Here is a 14,251-nt window from a genome sequence, read left to right as displayed (position 1 = left end):
TGTAAGTAATTCGGAGGGGATTTATCCCCCAAAAATCATGTTTTTGCACCATACGGTGACATTTTTGGCATTTCCGGCAGCCCCTATTGATGAAAATGGAATTGCTTTTGGAACTTGGTTGATTGAACCACCCTCGACATGTGATTACAATTTGGGATGGATCGGACATTCTGTTCGTGATTTATGGCATTTTTTGTAAAATAGGCCCCTCCTACTATCTTCGGACGACGGTTACGGCCGAACGATACGCACTACCAAAATTCTGCAGTTGGTGTTTTAATCGGATGGGTCCTGAGATCATGTGTGCCGATTTTTGTGAGATTTGGACAAAATCTGTAGGAGGAGGAACAAAAAGTGTGTTTTGGAGAAAATTCAAAATGGCGGAAAATCTATCATGACGCAAATGGGCGTGGCCTATATGGGGAAATGCGTCATGACCCAAGGAATCCAGGGAAAAAATAATTTTGATTTTACGACCTACGGTTCAAGAGTTATAAGCCAAAACGTAAAGTGGGCTGTTATAGCGCCACCATGAGGCCGATCGATAACATTATAAGTTGATTAATTTTAGTAATTATTATGAACCTACCCTCCAAGTTTTGTAACTATAGTGCTTACAGTCTCTGAGGAAAAAATACTTGAATGTGACAAAATGCGAAAAATCGCATTTTCCCATTCATGTCAATGGGGAAATTCTATTCATTAATAAATTCATATCAATTAAACTATACAACATTTCTCTTAAAAAAATACAAGCACATCCTTCCCGATGAAGCCGGTCAATTTGACATATGGGTCAAGTGCGTACAGTTAAAACTGTGGGAGGAGTAGCGTTTCAAAAAAAAGGTTACTCCAGTAAAATAAAAAGAAAGTGTTCCAATTACAATAGTCTGGTTGCCCTTTAGGGCAACCACACTAATAAACTGAGATATAATTTGAATGGTTATGAACGTGTCTTAACCCATTGAGACCTGGAACGCATCCATGTCACGTTAGCGTTAGCGTTTTAAACATTATGTTATAATTTAGCTATTGAAAAATAGCAGATCTACAAGCTCATAGCGCGCCACCGAGTGGCGCGCTATGAACTTGTAGGTCTGCTATTTTTGAAAAATCGTTAAAATGTGCCTCAAATCTTTCCGAAAATTGTCATGATTTAGAAAACTTTTTTTTTTAAATTTCGACGTCAGGCCTGAATGGGTTAAACATAATAATTTAGGGCCCAAAAATGACCCAGTCCCTGATGTCCCATATCTGTGTGTAGACGAGGTTACACCGTGGCAGAAGTGGAGCCGTTGGGAGTGTACCAGTTCTCGGCGGACTCTCGCCGCGTGGTCATCGAAGAGGACATCGGGACCATAACGCTGTACGTCCAGCGGCTCTACGGCTCACGCAGCAACAGCACCACCCTGTGGTATGAGACCGTGGCGGGCAGCGCTGCCGCGGGAGAGGACTTTGTCGGCGTGCGCGACCAGCTGGTCTTCGACTCGCCGCCGCACACCGCCACATCGCTCCGTCTGTCCATACTGGACGACTCGCTCCCGGAGCCCGACGAGCACTTCTACGTCAACCTGACGGACGTCCGTGACCTCGTGCCACTGGCCGACGACACCTATCCCCGCCTCGAGCCCCGGCAAAGCATCGCCACGGTCACCGTCCGGGCTAGCGACGGCGGCCTAAACGTGACCGTCGGTCCTCCGACCGTCACCCCGGAGGGCGGGACGACCATCGGTCCGGAGGAGGAGAGGACGACGGTCGGTCCAGAAGATGGGACGACGACTGTCGGTCCGGACGTGACTGTCGTCGGCCCAAACGTGACCAGCGGGGTCACGCTGCTGAGCATCGGACCGGGCCTGGTCCAGACGGCCGAGGACCGGGACGAGGCCACCCAGCAGGAGAGGAGGGTGGTCCTGAGGGTCCGACGGTCCGACGGCGTGGCTGGGACCGTGAGGGTTCGCGTCCAGGCGTACGGAGGTGTGTGTTCGTTTATTCTTTCGTTCTGCATGCCTTCGTTGCCAGAGTCTGTACTATATCTTGGTGTTTTTTATTTGCCGCACTTCTGATTTTACAGCTGGACTTGATGCAATTACCCACTCTTAATTGCGACTGTAGGTCGCATTTACTATGGAATCGTGCATTTTCCCTTTGTTTGTTTGTTCGTTTGTTCGTTGCATCACCCATGCCTCCTTATATGGTCATGCCTCGTGACATCACGGGACATTATCAGGGATCTTCATATATGGGCATATATGTAGTCGCGATCCCCACAGAGCCGACCAGTGCCTTGGCAAATGCATTGCTCGACCTAGCGTTGTCGCGATTCTGCAACTTCTCTGTGACCTCCTATCAGAGGGCTCGTACTTGGTGAGGTACTGGATCATGGCATGGCGGCTTGTGACCGGCTTGATGATCATGTTGGCGTGCCAGCATAGGAAGGCATCTGTCTTAATCACCAGGGGCCGTTCCCCATATATGGGAATGTCAATATATGGCCATATTTTGACAATCTCATCCCGGTGAGGTTGCCGCGAGTCACACTTGCAAATGAACCGTGTGCATGTCTCTCTAAAGTAAACTGAAATGCAATGTTTGCATCGCTCTAAACCAAATTCAATGTTCTGTGGCTGTAATGTTAAACTGCGTTCCCTGATGTAGCTTAGCATGCTGCTTATCAAAATTTAGGGAACAAATCGAATTTACAGGTGTAGTGCCGTGATTTTTTTGTTTTGTATATCTCTGTAGTTAACATTACTCTAATAGACCCCCAGGAGTGGTTAGAATATTCAAATATGTCTTACATGTGTATTTTTGGTTTCTTCCTAAAAGCTGAAAGCCTTTGAGTCAAAAGGCCCAGTCGAAATACCACTTTAGTGACATCATAACCCTAACCCCTCCAATGACCACTCCCCCATTATTATCATACAACAGCTGTGGGCGAGGCTTAAGTTCAGGATCACAACACTCCATATTTAACTATTACATTTGTTGTGATGAATGGTTAAATCTACTTATGACGCTCAAGTGTTCCTGGTTGAATTGTGCCTCTTATCGCGGTGGTGGTGTTCTAGGTGGAAGCACGGCCACTTCCCCTCTGCCCTTCAGCCTGGAGCCTAACGGGACGGCGCTGGCCCAGGAGGGACAGGACTTCCACCTGCTGTCCAGCGTGGTGTCACTGCGGGCCGGGCAGCGCGAGGCCGACGTCACCCTCGTCATCCTGGACGACTCGGAGCCCGAGGGCCAGGAGGTGTTCTTCGTCTACCTCAGCCACCCGCAGGGCGGGGCGCAAATCGCCGCCGGCGGTCCCGACGATCCGCAGGGCTACGGGGCCTTTGCCAAAATCATAATCCACGGTAAAAAGAAACCCCAAAGAAATGCAGATGGAAACAGTCACAGTCAAATCCTCAGTGTTAAGATTTGTTATTTATTTCATTTTTGAGGGCCACTAGCCCCTATGCCCATCTTTGTCTGTTTGTGTGAACACAAACACAATGTTTTGATCGTCACATAGTGATGATTAGATTGGCAGAGCAAAGTACATATTGAGGGGAGAAGATCGCTCCTCTCAGAATGAATCGGTCTCCCTCTCTCACAATTTCTCCTCACTCTCTCTCTCTCTCTCCCTCTTTCTCTCTGCCCCTCTCGCCCATGCCTGACTTCAGGGAGTGACTTCCATAACGGCATCCTGGGCTTCAGTCTGGTTTCTCTGGTGGGTCAGGTTCTGGACGAGGACTCTGAGGAGAACCGCACCGCCCTGCTGTACCTGCAGAGGCAGGAGAACAGGTGACGCATCAAACTAGCAATAGAATTCATGTTTTACAGTCATTTTACTGCCAGGGACAACCTTTTTCCCAATGGACCCGACGGCCAAGGACGACTTTAACGATTTATTTTCTAAATTGATTCAGCGAGATCGCTGTCCAGACCACCGTCTGGATAAGTCTCCGTTGCTAGGCAATCGATAAACAGCAACTGGTCCGTCAGTGAAAAGGTTCCCCTCTGTCCACTTCAATGTTGACTGAAATTTGAAAACACTTTCATTTCAGATTCTTTTCCCAGATAGATTTTTTGATCAAAACGGCGATGTCGCCGGCTCATAACCAAAGCGTTGCTGTTACAACATTTGTAACAGATGTTTGTTGTGTCCCTCTGTGTGCATGCAGGGCCTTCGAGGACGTGCAGGTGTTCTGGAGAGCCACGTTCAGCGCGCTGACCCCGGCCCTGGTCAGCAGCGACGGGGTCAACCTGACCCAGGAGCTCCTTCAGACCTCTGGGTCCGTGCTGTGCAGAAGGGGAGAGGTCCTCTGTGTGCTCACCGTGGGGGTCCGACAAGATGAGGTGGGTTCACAGTACAGTTGTCAAGTTCTCAAACTTTGTTTTCTGCCATGGACCACCCAAATGTATATGTATATTTGGCTGCCATCCCCCCCCACCACCCTCAATTTGAAAATGTGTGAAACTGTGTGCAAGGGAGGCCCCAGAAGAGAAGATTTGTGTTAAGACATTTTAATTATTCATCAACATTTTTCAAACACTTTCAAGATGTAGACAGACATGCATGAGTGAGAAACAAAAAAACTCCACTTCTGCCATCTAGTGGCTCTTTGCTTTACGTCAAACAGCAGGTGCCATTCAAACTGACAGCAATTTTACTTTCCGTTCTAAAAAGGCCAATCCACACCAGTGCAACTTCTTGCAGCTACTTTCAAGTACTTGCTTGCAACCATTATCCCCATAACTGTTTTGTTGCAAGGAGTCGCATTGGTGTGGACTTGCCTGAAAACTGTTGTGTTGCAAGGAGTTGCGAATAGTTGTATTGGCCTTTAGCTCACGATTCGATTTTATTTCCGATCATTTTGACCCACATTTTGTGACGGCCCTAGTTGACCCACGTTCTTTACTGAATCTAGATTCCCAGAGGGCTACAGTTTCTAATCTTAAAACCTGAATGTAAGTTTGCATTACTTTTGTTTTACCACCGGTAAACACCAAAAGCCTAAGAGAACATTTTTGTGTGCTATGAGTTGACATACTGTAATTCACCTGTGAATTATGGAGCTGTTGTCGGAATTTAAACATTGCGGAACTCGGCAATCTCTCTAAATGTGTGTGGGAATGAATTGGAATAACAACAAAATTAGGGAGAAAAGGGCGTAAAAAGCAACCTCAGTAGTACATTCATTTTAGCCCACAAAAAGACCTCATCCCTGTAGAACTCCATTCTGTCTCTGTATTGTACAATAAAGCACAATGGCCCTGCCAATAATCTCTGGAAAATGGGATTATCTCCCTCTATTCCTTTGACAAGATCTGAGGGCCCTTCTTAAAGTACTGCGATACGCTCTCAATTCAACCTGAAGAGGATAGCGAAATTATGCTCATATTTTCTCCTTTCTTCTATTTCCTTCACTTTTCTTTTATCTTGTCTTATTTATTAAGCTGATTGTCTCCACGAGGCCGAAGGCATGGGGAGAGAGTATGTTTTGCACTCCGTCCGTGTGTGTGTGTGTGTGTGTGTGTGTGTGTGTCCGTCCGTCCATCGGTCTGTTACCAGCTAATCTCCGGCACCGTTAACCCGGTCGATGCCAAATTTTGCACACACACTCCCTGGATGCCAACATGACATTTTCCGGAACGGCCTGTTATAGCGCCACCAGGAGGCCGACTTTTGAAACACATTTGTTGATATTACTCCTCCAGATTCTGTCCAAAGATCCCGCAACTCGTTACACACTATCTCTATAGTCATGTGTTCAAGACGGATCTGTCCGATATTTCAGATTCCATCCTAATTGGCTAACATTGGCTTTTTTTGCAGGATTGGCCCGTTTTGAACAAAAAGCCTCCAATCATGAACGCAGCGTGCAATTTACGTGAAATCTTTCACAGACTTTCATACTAGGCTGAGGAATATATCCCACCCTTTTCACATTGGCCTGTTATAGCGCCACCAACAGGTGGATTTTTGCAAAACACATTTTTGGAACAAAATGCCTCAAATCATGAACGCAGCGTGCAATTTACGTGAAATCTTTGACAGATTTTCCTACTAGGCTGAGGAATATATCCCACCTTTTTCACATTGGCCTGTTATAGCGTCACCAACAGGTGGATTTTTGCAAAACACATTTTTGGAACAAAATGCCTCAAATCATCCAATTGCCATCCAAGGCAAAATGGCACCCTTTTCACATTGGCCTATTATAACAGGGGCGACTGTGGCTCAAGAGGTAGAGCAGGTCATCCAATGATCCATGGGTCGGCGGTTAGAATCCCGGCTCCCCCCCTATACTTGACCATAGTATATCGTCACACAAAACAAAGCATCCAAAGTAGCAGGTCCTGTCCTCTGTACAGACTTCCTTCAGAGGCTGGCCTCTTCCAAGTGGGACCAGAGACAATGGCGTGGCTTTGCGACACTGAGCTGGACGATGCACGAAAGAAGAAGAAGAAAAGTAGCAGATCCACGGGCGCTTCGAGCTTGTGGATCTGCTACTTTTGATGCTTTTGAATTTTAATCCTGAAACGTAACGTAGTTTTGGACATATGAGGTTTCCACCCGACAGAGACGATAATGTGGAGATACAGGTGTACTCATCCATCCATCCATGCCCTTTGTGTGTTGTTGTCGGGCACTATAGGACCCAGAGGACCAGACGTGGTTCCTGGTGGAGATCTACCAGGTGGGCGTGGGTGCCGCCATCAACCAGACGGCGCGCTTCGCCAACGTCACCCTGGTGGAGAGCGACGACCCGCAGGGCCTGGTGTTCTTCTCCGTGGGCTCCAGGCTGGTGGCGGCCACCCTGAAGACCACCAGACTCAGCCTCCAGGTGGCCAGGCAGGCCGGCGGCGCGGCCTCCGCCCTGACCGTACGCTACCGCACGCTGGTGAGTCGTCGTCACACAGGACCCGCACGCAAACACTGCTTTCAGTGGACGCCCTGCAGCAGTGGTTCTCAAACCTTTTCATATCAAGGACGCCCAAAATGATACTCCTTAGCCTGCGGAACCCCATTTGAAAATATATATGCCAAGCACCCCCATAAGAGAAGATTTGTATGGCTCTAGCAGTGATTTTCAACCAGTTTATTTTTAAGGGCCCCCGGTTTGATTTGAATTAGGCTACGGTCCCCTATTTAATGGCATTTCTATCTCTGGGACCCCAATGCATATTGTAAAATCAAAGTTAGTTTAACTCAGAGTGTACAAATGGAACCTTAATGCTAAGATCAGCTAAGGGGTCCTTGGCCTGAAAAACATTGAAGACCCCTTTCGGCTTAGAGGGTGTAAATGGTTAAAGGGGCATTCCACTCATTTTCAACATTTTACTATGTCATTAATATACCATAGAGCTGTTGTGTGGAAATAATTTAAAAAAGTCCCCCCATTCTGTGTTTCCTAGAACTAGAGGTCTGAAAAAAATCATTAACATGGTGAAACACATCTTGATGATGTCATCAAGATGTGTATCACCATGTTAATGATGATAATTACAGTTCTAGGAAACACAGAATGGGGGGACCTTTTTATTATTTCCACACAACAGCTCTATGGTATATTAATGACATAGTAAAATGTTGAAAATGAGTGGAATGCCCCTTTAACAAATAACCTGTATTATATTATATGAGCTGTTTGAACTCGTAAGATGTAGTGTCATTGATTTATTCCCAAAAATGAGTGACTCCACACACTCATTTAATAAGCTTCCAAATAAGGGACGATTCTGTATTCTCAAGGCAACCCTACACACGCTGTGGTAGAAAATCTAATTCTCAATGTAGGTCAATTGTGTCTGTGTCTGACCGATGAGTCATCGTCATCACAATAGGATATGTTCTCTCTACACTCTTACCTAGAAGGTTACATATATGACCAGTTTCACGGCTGAACAGTGAGGCTAAGGAACGTTACGCTACAATGGTTTCATATCTTCATCTGACCTGATTTCCTTGCGTGACCTGCTGTGAATGACTCAACCCCTCCCCCCCCCCCTGGGTTCCCACCGGCGCACACTTCCTCACTGACCTGATCGGAGTCATCCCGAAACCCTGTCTGTCAACACACGGGTCACTTACATAACCTCCCAAGACCGGAAACGTTAGCATTTTGCTGTATTTGCTTTTTGCTTTTTTTTACGTTATGATCATGACGTCTAGCAGAGGGTTTGTGTGTGCATGTGCGACTGTGTAACATCTGCCATTATGACGTCTGTCTAAGGTTAATCTTGCAACAGCACTATGTTTAAAACGTGAAGATAATGCATAGATAACTGCTACATAGGGCATTAAGCAACTAGTCGACTAGTTTACTAGTCCACTAGTCAACCTTGTTTTGTTTTTTTTCCCGATTTTGTAGGCCTCAAGATCAGGTAGATTATAGTTATAGTCACCATGTACACAGTTTTTCAATACAAATATTTATTAAAAAAAAAAAAAAAGTTTATTTTTTTAATTAATTTTATGTTTTACATAATAGGTAGTTAAACAACTAGTCGACTAGTAAACTAGGCAACTAGTCAACTAGTAAAAATGACTAGAAGTGAATGCCCTACTACAAACGCTGTTAAAAGAGTAGCTCACCCAAAACAATTAAATCTCTCAATTACACACCCCATGAAACCTTGAATTCATGGAGATCTTTGTAGCTTTTGTCACATTCCTAAGACAATAATTGGATGACCAGGTCATCGGTCAGTAGGAGACTCTTTGGGCTCTATTTGGCGTGTCTTAAGTTATAAGACTTGGTCAAAATTGGGCCCAACTTTGAGTCTCTGAGACCAAAAAAAGCCACAAATTCAAGGCTTCGTGGGGTGTGTAATTGATAGAAAATAAGTTTGCTCTATCACACGGATGGATCACACAATGTTTATTATTTATTATTGTTAGATGAATTACGCAGACCCTTGTTTGCGTGTTCTCATTTTCCCCATCTGTGTTAGTAGATCGTGCATGCTTGAGTAATTAGATCCATGTGGGCTCCGACTGCAGCTCAACTTACACAGAGACACACAGCCATGCAGAAACGCCTGAAAGACAATCTGAAATGAAATATCCATGAGTCTATCTAGTCTAGACATTATATTGCACTGTAAGAATTCTTCACCCATATTAAAACGTCAAGTACATTTTATTTGCGTAGCACATTTAAAGTGAATGCGCTTCACATTTCAATTTAAACAATAGCAAAGTACAGCAAAGTATAGCACAAATGTATAGTGACCACCACCCTAACCTCCCACCCATGAGATTGTAGATCTGCTATTTTTGAAAAAAAGTCTTTGATATATTCTTTCACAGTGAACGTTTTTAACTCATACCCTTGCTTCTGGAAGGTCCCTGGAACAACATATTTTCAGATGGGAGTCTGTGGCCAAATTCAGATAATTTAATTCAGAAAACTGTTAATATTTAGAAGCCATTTATTTAAGAATTGGCCTCAGGTCTAAATGAGTTAAAAAAACACATTCACATTGATGTCCCAAAACATACTCTGTCTGTCTGTCTGTCTGTCTGTCTGTCTGTCTGTCTGTCTGTCTGTCTGTCTCTGTCTGTCTGTCTGTCTGTCTGTCTGTCTGTCTGTCTGTCTGTCTGTCTGTCTGTCTGTCTGTCTGTCTGTCTGTCTGTCTCTGTCTGTCTCTGTCTGTCTGTCTGTCTGTCTGTCTGTCTGTCTGTCTGTCTGTCTGTCTGTCTGTCTGTCTGTTTTTTGCCCATGATGTGTCTTATGCATTGGAGCCCATAAGAATTTCACACACCGAAGTGATGATTGATTGATTGATTGATTGATTGATTACTTTATTAACAGTTTGAAAAAAGTACAGAGACGGTTATACAATAATGCTAATAGTCCCTGGGGGCTTCTTTCCATTGTGGTTCTATGTATTCAATTCATCAAGACATAATAAAACAATAAAAAATGCAATACTATACATGAAATCATCTATACTAGGAGCAGTAAAAATATATTTACTATAAAACTCAGACTCTGAATAGGTCTGTCACAATTATTACTTAATTGCCTAGTTACTTGCAATTATTTGAGATGATCGCATTTTTTGCGCATAATTGTCAATCACTTCCATGTTGAAAAACGTCCAATCATTTTCAAACTTTTTTTTCTTCAAAAATAGCAGAAATAGCAGATCTACCAGCTTGTAGATCAACAATTTCCGCTATTTTGTACTTATTCTTTTAATTATTAAATGTGTCATGCTGGTCTCTTAATAACTCACTCTGAATTTGTTGTATACATGCTGGTCTCTTAATAACTCACTCTGAATGTGTTGTCTACATGCTGGTCTCTTAATAACTCACTCTGAATGTGTTCTACATGCTGGTCTCTTAATAACTCACTCTGAATGTGTTGTCTACATGGCACATGCTGGTCTCTTAATAACTCACTCTGAATGTGTTGTCTACATGCTGGTCTCTTAATAACTCACTCTGAATGTGTTGTCTACATGGCACATGCTGGTCTCTTAATAACTCACTCTGAATGTGCTGTCTACATGCTGGTCTCTTAATAACTCACTCTGAATGTGTTGTCTACATGCTGGTCTCTTAATAACTCACTCTGAATGTGTTGTCTACATGCTGGTCTCTTAATAACTCACTCTGAATGTGTTCTACATGCTGGTCTCTTAATAACTCACTCTGAATGTGCTGTCTACATGCTGGTCTCTTAATAACTCACTCTGAATGTGTTGTCTACATGCTGGTCTCTTAATAACTCACTCTGAATGTGTTGTCTACATGCTGGTCTCTTCCAGGAGCTCCCGCGGGCCGAGGCGGCGGTGGGTCCCTCCGTGATCTGGCCGGCCGTGGCGGGCCGGGACTTCCTGGCGCAGGAGGGCCAAGTGACGCTGGGCGCCGGCCAGCAAAGCGTCTCGCTGGACGTCACCCTGACGCCGGAGCGGGCCTCTTCCAACCCCACGCCCAAGCGCTTCCAGGTGGAGCTGGTCTCGGGCGGCGGTGGCGGCGCCCGGGTGCACGCGCGCTTCGGCGTGGCCAACGTCACGCTGGTGTCGGACGCGGAGAGCCAGGCGGTGTGGGCACTGCTGGACCAGCTGCACCAGCTGCCCCTGATCACGTCGGTGCTGGACGGGGTCCTGCAGGCCCTGGTTGGCACAGTGTCCACTGCTACCACGCTGACCCCGGAGCAGATGACCGCCGTGCTGGACGCTCTGGGCAAGGTGAGACCCACCAGTGGTGGGAAGTAACTAAGTACATCTATCAATCTATAAATGCACCAAGTCGCTGTACGTCGTGTGTACGTCTGTAATCCACGCAACTCGAGAACCGTTCGCCTCACTTCAGTAGCATTTCCAATTTCCAATACTTTTACTTCTACTCCACTACATTTATTTGAAAACTACTAGTTACTAGTTACTTTATAGATTTTGTCAGTCAGTCAGTGGAGTCGCATGGGTTGTCACTGTGTCAGTCTAGCAGCTTGTGTTTGGCAGATCCCAGCGAAAGGCCAACATCTCCTGTACACCCCTAGATGACAACCGAGACATTTCCAGAACGAGGAACTAATTTGAAAATGGCTCGGCTGTCACGTTACGCGTCTTCCTAGCTATCGGGAGAGCTCTGTCACATTACGCGTCTACCTGCTGTAGCTACAGGGAGAGCTCTCTGCTTCCAGGCGTCTGTCACACTGTCACAAGACTGTCACTAACAAGGCGAGGAGGAATAGCTGGCATGATAAAGGGCAAAGCCAAACAACTTGCCAAATACTGCTCTGTTATAGGCAGTTTGTCTGTGTGGAGGAGAAGGGGCCATGTGTATCCTTCGGTGCCCATGAACTGTCAACCCCATTAGATTTGTTTCCCTGAAAAATGAATTGTAATTTGCGGATTCAAATAAAGGTGTGTGTGTGTGTGTGTGTGTGTGTGTGTGTGTGTGTGTGTGTGTGTGTGTGTGTGTGTGTGTGTGTGTGTGTGTGTGTGTGTGTGTGTGTGTGTGTGTGTGTGTGTGTGTGTGTGTGTGTGTGTGTGTGTGTGTGTGTGTGTGTGTGTGTGTGTGTGTGTGTGTGTGTGTGTGTGTGTGTGTGTGTGTGTGTGTGTGTGTGTGTGTGTGTGTGTGTGTGTGTCACATTTTGAGCCGCATTTCAAGCATGTATATCTTCTCCTTGTTCAATTCATCAAAACATTTAGAGACGTACAAATAGACACTTCTATATAGTCAAAGAACAGAACAGGTGATGTTGTAGTACAGTATCATCAAGTAGGGAATTAATTTGCACAAAAAGTTAGAATATGGAGATAAGAGGTTTCTGCCCGGCAGCAACTGTATGCAACTCTTCTATTCTGCGGGATGGAGATGTCGAGGGGTTAAGTATCGTTGAGGGGTTAAGTATCGTTGCTCGGGGACATGTTGAGACTTTCGACGTGGGACGAGTTGAGGGTCAAACTGCTGACCTTTCCATTCCCGAAGCGGACTCTCTGCCCACTCAGCTACAGATACAACCCCCTCCCCCAATCGCACCATCTCTGTCTCGCTCACAATTCTGTTCAAAAAAGCTTCATCGACATGAGAAAACCTTTACATTACCGAAGGAACTAAACAATCCACAGTGTACAGTGTACAATTAAATGGAAAATGAAGACATGTTTAAACAGAGCTGTGTTACGTTATTGGGAAGACTATCTTATCTTACGAAACTACAGTTGGGTGCCACCGATATTGTCCCTTATCATTTGACCCATTTAGGCTTGACCTCAAAATTTTAAAAAATCCTTCTAAATCCTCCAGTTTTCTGAAATAAATATTTTCACGATTTTTCAAAAATAGCAGACCTACAAGCTCGTAGCGCGCCACTCGGTGGCGCGCTATGAGCTTGTAGATCTGCTATTTTTCAATAGCTAAATTATAACATAATGTTTAAAACACCAAAAGGGGTTCCCGTCCAAAATGGGTTAACTGTCCTTTCGCGCAGATCACGCAAACCTCAGCAAAAAGAAAAGGACAATATCGATGGCCTCCAACTGTATATACAGTTTTTTCATTCACTTGGTATAAAACCTTTGCGACTAATTGCAGCAATGTATTTAAATGTAATTAAAAGGTAGTTGCTCTGCTCATATGTAGGCCTACAGTATTTCTATGTACCGAGGTCATTAGATGTAAACAGCGCTGGGATTCACATGCACACAACGATTTCATTAGACATCCTGGCTTCTCCTGTCAAACCCTTTCTCCCTCTCCCCCTCCCTCCCCTCCCCGGTGGGTTAGGTGCTATCGGAGGCAGAGCGGACCCCTCTTGCGGAGAGCACCAGGGCGTTGACCTACGACCTGCTGTGTGCGTTGGCCGACCCTGCCCGAGCAGACACGCGGGGGCTCAGCCAACTGGCACAAGTGGCCGAGCGCTTCGCCTTCTCCCTGCTCACGCACGTCGCGTGCGGAGAGCCAGGGCAAAGGTCAGTCAGGTCCCCCCAAATAATTGGCAAGACATTTTCAACAAGATTTTAGTGACAATATCACATTAATATTAAAAAATATTATTGTAAAAAAGGAAAAAAAAAGTGGTATTTTTTTCTTTAAAACCCTGAACATTTTGTTTGCATCGTGGTAACTATTAATAGGAATACAGTGTCGGTTCTAGAAAATGCATCCCAATTTTGGACAGTCATCGACCTCAGATTTGCCAATTTGTCGACAAGTGTGACATTTCTCCCCCAAAAAACTATTTTGACCTGACTTCATTTAGGCTTCATTTAGGCTCTAACTCTGAGAGTGTAACCAAAATAAGTGTTTTGTCACGTTGTGCGGTATCTTATGGTTTTCCAGAGGACACACCATCCTGGACACGTGTCCCTACCTGTCCATCTCTGCCCTGCACTGGTACCCCACGCAGATCAACGGCCACACCTTCACGGGCCGCAACGCAGACACCTTCCAGCTCCCAGACACCCTGCTGGAGGTCCCGCCTCCTCCCAGCGGCGGCGAGACCCCCGGCAACCTGACCGCCTCTGCCTGCCGCCGGCTGCAGCTGATGGAGTTCACCACCGAACACTGGTTCCGCACCAACGACAAGACCACCGCCCTCGCTGGGAAGGTGAGGAGGAGACGGCGCCTCATTCCAACACACTTAAGGCCTATTGATACTCCACTTTTTGGTGATAAGCAACTCACCTTTTAGGTGATACGAGTCGAGGCCATCATACTGGCGGTAATGTCCTTAAGCATGGACCCCTCCTCCCTCTGGTTGAGATGCTCAACCGCCATGCCTGCAAAACCAAGGGGACCGCCCAC

The 14,251-nt window shown here is 45.7% G+C and overlaps 1 protein-coding gene across 1 annotated transcript in view; it reads left to right on the top strand.

The window, feature by feature from the left end:
• adgrv1 (adhesion G protein-coupled receptor V1) overlaps window positions 1–14,251 on the top strand; it is a gene marked incomplete at its 5' end in the record, with an annotated part of 297,728 nt that overhangs the window by 149,766 nt on the left and 133,711 nt on the right. Inside the window, 8 exon segments of the mRNA XM_079516851.1 lie at window positions 1,265–1,974; window positions 3,069–3,350; window positions 3,660–3,780; window positions 4,161–4,335; window positions 6,639–6,884; window positions 10,765–11,187; window positions 13,232–13,416; window positions 13,787–14,054. Coding sequence (XP_079372977.1) covers window positions 1,265–1,974; window positions 3,069–3,350; window positions 3,660–3,780; window positions 4,161–4,335; window positions 6,639–6,884; window positions 10,765–11,187; window positions 13,232–13,416; window positions 13,787–14,054 — 2,410 coding nt within the window.

Source organism: Electrona antarctica (assembly GCF_951216825.1).
Source record: "Electrona antarctica genome assembly, chromosome: 12".
Classification (NCBI taxonomy): Eukaryota; Metazoa; Chordata; class Actinopteri; order Myctophiformes; family Myctophidae; genus Electrona; species Electrona antarctica.
Note: the sequence above shows the minus strand (reverse complement) of the source record. Positions and strands in the feature narration are given on the sequence as shown.